The following is a 5,038-nucleotide window of genomic DNA, read 5'->3' on the forward strand; positions in this document are numbered from 1 at the left end:
TCCTGCTTTTTTTTGTTTCACTGTAGTTTGCAAAGATCACAGAGGGAATCATGACGTCACACGGCTGTTTTCTCTGCCTGTTGCTTTTAACTGTGAGTGTTCTCTTTGCAGTTTTACTCTATTTGCTTTTATATAAGTGCTGTAAAATGTGCTCTTGGTGATCCGAACTTAATAGTTTCAAGAGGAGCTCGAATGTTTTTAGTTTTAAAGTTTTGTGGATTACTGTAACTTCTGGTTTTATTAAAAAGCTATGAGACCTAAAGTACTCATTTGTCATTTTTTTTGGTAGCCTGTCCTTCTTAAATTTAGGTCTGCATTAGTGTAGTTTATCTAGTGTTATACATGTTATTTTCATCATATGGTGGTAATTCTGTCAGTCTAATTAAACAACGTTTTGTCTACCAGGTAATCCTGATCGAGCCATCAGAAGCAAACTGTCAGAACTACTTCACAAAAAAAGAATGGGTAACAAAAAATGTTCTTTTCCCTAATTATTATAATTTCTTGATAGGCTGATCTCTAATGCTGGATGACAAGGCTGCTAAGATAAAAGGTAATATGAGGATGATATAAATCAGGCCCCAAAACAACAAATATTCAAAGACTGTAATGAGTGTTTACTTCTGCTTAACTGCATTATGCTGTTGTCTACATCTTAGGAGCTAATAAGCTACTTTAAAAGTGGTCCCATATTTAAATGGTCTGTAAAGAAAGTGTGGAAGTCTGTCTGTTTCAGTGTGAAACACACACTGAGCTCCAAGTTAAGTTTTTACTTGTTGTCAGTGATGGAAAAAATACATTTTTAAGGACTTGTGGTGAGCACAAGGTCAGAGATTGTAAGCTTTGTATGCAATCTGTTGAGAATATAAAACAAGGGTTTGGTGTCATTATAGCTTGTACATTACTTTCCCAAAAAAAGTTTAGTTAAAGATACGATACAAAAACTTCCTGGTGCCTTTGGTGACATTTTTTTGTTTCCATTTTCTTGTAATTCTGAATGATTACATTTTTATTTAAAACAATGAAATGACAGACAAAGCCAACAATCAGATTTGGGTGTTGGGATCAGCTTTTAGACAACCAGCAGCCCTCTGGGGGCCTCCAACCCCAGCAGATTTGTGTTTTAGCAGCCAATATATTTCACTCTCTTTGGATTTTTGCAGTTTCAGTTGTGATGATCACTCACTAAAAATAAACATAACTATTGATGTATTTTGCTTCTTTACCATTTCTCTATGTTTAGAATACAACTACACTACACAAGCTGCCAGAGAATATTACTGTCAAAATAATGAACAAGTCTGAGGTAACTTTGTGAAACATTGTTTAAAAACTAGAAAATGTCCAAATGTATTTAAGTTTATCTTGGAGTGACTTATATTTGGTTAATGATAAATGTGCCCTTCTTTCATTGCAGGACATCATTGTATGTAGTTTAATGGAAGCCAAAGACTGTAATATAACAGAAGAAACCTGCTTTCTACGGGACTGTTTTAAGGACAAGAATAACATGGCAAGGAAAAAAATCTCTTCTTCTTCAAGTTTTGTTTGTTTTTTCCTGCTCAGGTTAAACAAGGATCATATCTGATAAACATGTTGTTTGTCCTGCAGGACTATAAACCGCCATGTAACGAGACGGATGAGAACATCAGTGTCCCTTTCTACCACTTCATGTGCTTGACAAATATAGCCAAGGGTCTGCGAGGTATCGCCTCATTTTGATACTTGTCTAACATTCAGCTGTGGTTAGTTTAAAGACTTGCTGCTTGAATGTCTTTGTGAGAAGCAACACTGTGACACCGACTGTTGTAATGAGCTTAGACGTTTTAGAAATTCAGAGAAAGAAAAGGAGCAGGTCTTCCTCAAACCGTAAAATGTGGATCTCCTACAATAAACCTAAAATGAACTTCTGGTTCTTACTGCTAATGTTTTTCTTCTTTTTCACCAAAGACAAAACAAATGGAGGATCACAAAAACCCACTGCAGAAGACATCTGTAAAGTGTACGGTAAGTACACACACACAGGTCTGGGTATGGTCACTGATTTCTATGACTGATTCGATTCCCATTCACAAGGTTTCGATTCGATTTCAATCGGGGAAATTTTGCCTCAGACAGTCAGAAATATTATAATTCTGATCACGTATCAGTACTGACACTTGTGAGACTTTATCAAAGGCGTAACCATCACAGCAGATGCCTTTGTAGTAACTGAGGATGAAACAGAAAAAACATGAAGGTGATTTTCCTGGCCTGTTTTTTTTTTTTTTTTTTTTTTTCTTTAAATAGCAGATAACCCTAAAAATATTCTGCAGTTGAAACTGAACTCAGCATATGAACATTACCTGATGCTGCTGAGCAACGTTACAGAGGTGTTATCAGAGACATAGCTAAGAGATTTGCAATTTGGTATAATTTTAAAAAGTTTACATTTCTTTAAACTTTCTTGTCACAGGTAATTTTTGAACAAACAAAACGGCAGTGCAGTGCTGTGCACAACAGTAGACTAAAAAGCAAGCAAATAATGCAGAAAACAGAAATTTGAGATGGGAAACTGTCCTCCAAGTACACAGACGATGTTTATCAAATGTGAAGCGTAGTTTTGATCTTCTTTTGCTGCTGGTTCAGTGAACTTTGGAGAGTGATGAAACCTGCAGCATCAGAATCTGTGACATGTCGGGTTTCAGCCCCGACAGCGTGTCTGCGTTCATGCCGTCGGATGAGAAAGCTGACATCTCACAATCCTGATGCGTCGGGTCGGCGCTTTGTATTTACGTCATTGTAAGCATGTGTGTCCATGCTGCTATTGTGTCTGCCGGTGTGGAGATGTGTGTACAGGTACTGAAACCTACATCCACATTTTCTGTTGTTTTGTTTCGGTTTTAAACAATGTGTGACTGGGATGTTTTACAGTGTGTTGACTTTAAAATTCACAACCTTGCTTGTCTCCATATTTTTCTCTTTTTTTCTTTTTTGTTTAGAAAAAGTGTGTAAGCGAGATTCTCCCAACCCAGGTAGGAAACACATTTTATTTATTAATGCTGAAACAGTGCATGTGTGTGTTTTGCTTCTAGCTGATGTCAGATCCTAGAAATTTACTTAAAAAAAAAAAATTCCTAAAAATACCCAGTTGACCATCATACAGCCATAAACTTTATATTTGATCAAGATTAGCCATTAAAAGCAGAAAAACAACGACAACAAAGTGTGTTCTCCGGGTTTGACTGAACAAGAAATTTCTTTTCACTTCTAAAAGAGGATGCACACACATACAGTGCGACTTATATTTTTCATTTTATTGGAAAAGATGAATATTTGTTTTTCTATTTTGGAAATTGCCGTTTAGCAGATTGGGGGGAAAAAAAAAAAGAAGACATTTTTTCCAGTGCTTGGCAGCTGCTGCTGTCTTTCTATTCTTTGCCCAAAAATGAGATTATTAGCAGTCAGACTCCATCCAATGGAGGTTGTTGGGTCTAAACTCAGACCCCGCTGTATCCAGGACTTATTCCTGTGGGGAAAAAAAAAATAAACAAGGCTAAAGCGATCAATCGTTTCACTTGCACTTTCTGATTAGGTGCCCCAAATCTGGCCTCCTCTCGCTGCTTTTTATTGAGAAACAGTTCACACAAAACGCATCACAGCAAAGCAACGCCCATGTGGTTCTAAGACAAGGCAGTGTGTGTGTGTGTGTGTGGGTGGGGGGTGGGGGGGACAGTGGAATTCTTTCATCAGAGTTGGCAAGCATAAAAATGACAACATATAACAATTCACGCTAACAGAGGTATATTCAAGAAAAATGTTTAAAGAAACCTCTAAGTTTCTTTGTTTTTTTGGTTTTTTTTGTTTTATGTAAATATTCTGACTTTAAAGAAACTTTGAGTTTCACACATGGACGAAATACATATTTGATCATATTTCCTAAGCTTTATCTGTTAAGATTAACATTTTGAAACATTTCAGTATTTTGCAAGTAAGCTTTTCTGTGTTTTGAGCTAGAGAACACCAAACTGTTGTAAAGCAGCTAAATAAACATTTTGTAATAGAAAATTTACAAATAGTCATTTGTAAAACAGTGTCATGTTTTAAATGTACTGGTCAGTGTGCAGCCCTTCACAGAAAGGTCCTCTGTGTGGTCCCTACAGACGGGTACACAGGAAAATCTCAGGCAGTTTCTGAAGTTCTCACACCAACCTGTTATATCGCCCAGTGATTTAGAATTTTAATAATTAATTTGGAAACTGTCTGAAATTTCCCCCAAAATGTATTTTTATGACCACTAACATAATTAATGTATGACAAACTCTAAATACTTAAGTTTTCTGTACCTTTAAAATCCCTGTGATTACATTTATTAAACCACCTTTATGTTTACTCAATCCACCACCAACATCAGCAGCAAAAACGACAACACCAACAGCCTGTACTACTACAACACCAACCACAGAAGCAACAACAAATAAGACGACAGCGACACCTTCTGCAACAACAACCGCAGAAGCAACAACAAATAAGACGACAGCGACACCTTCTGCAACAACAAATAAGACGACGGCGACACCTTCTGCAACAACAACCGCAGAAGCAACAACAAATAAGACGACGGCGACACCTTCTGCAACAACAAATAAGACGATGGCGACACCTTCTGCAACAACAACTACCACAGAAGCAACAACAAAAAACCCACAAGTATCAACAACAGCAGTTTCAACAATAACAACTCCATCATCCCCGTTGAATTTACAACAGAAGGATGGTAAGTTACGTCAGTGATTAATGATCATTCTGACAACGTATTCAGCTGCAGCTGAATCAACCATCCAGTAAAGAGAATTACATAGCATGCATAGCTAATGTCCAGGTAAGGGTAATAATAATAAAAAAAAACTTAAAGTCTTTTAGTAATAATAACTCATTTTACTTTTGTGAAAAGATATTGCACTACTAGTTAGGATAAATGGTAAATGGCCTGTATTTATATAGCGCTTTACTAGTCCCTAAGGACCCCAAAGCGCTTTATATATCCAGTCATCCACCC

At 36.8% G+C, this 5,038-nt stretch overlaps 1 protein-coding gene across 1 annotated transcript in view; it reads left to right on the forward strand.

Annotated features, from left to right (window-relative positions):
- Nucleotides 1–5,038, forward strand: part of LOC102194806 (mucin-5AC-like) — a gene marked incomplete at its 3' end in the record, with an annotated part of 12,316 nt that overhangs the window by 6,018 nt on the left and 1,260 nt on the right. The window contains exons 2-10 of the mRNA XM_005751002.2: nt 27–92; nt 406–465; nt 1,244–1,306; nt 1,418–1,513; nt 1,612–1,705; nt 1,951–2,007; nt 2,982–3,014; nt 4,394–4,507; nt 4,541–4,756. Coding sequence (XP_005751059.2) covers nt 27–92; nt 406–465; nt 1,244–1,306; nt 1,418–1,513; nt 1,612–1,705; nt 1,951–2,007; nt 2,982–3,014; nt 4,394–4,507; nt 4,541–4,756 — 799 coding nt within the window. The remainder of the gene's footprint in view (nt 1–26; nt 93–405; nt 466–1,243; nt 1,307–1,417; nt 1,514–1,611; nt 1,706–1,950; nt 2,008–2,981; nt 3,015–4,393; nt 4,508–4,540; nt 4,757–5,038) is intronic.

This window comes from Pundamilia nyererei, unplaced genomic scaffold, assembly GCF_000239375.1.
Source record: "Pundamilia nyererei isolate P.nyererei 1_Seehausen unplaced genomic scaffold, PunNye1.0 scaffold00295, whole genome shotgun sequence".
Taxonomy (NCBI): Eukaryota; Metazoa; Chordata; class Actinopteri; order Cichliformes; family Cichlidae; genus Pundamilia; species Pundamilia nyererei.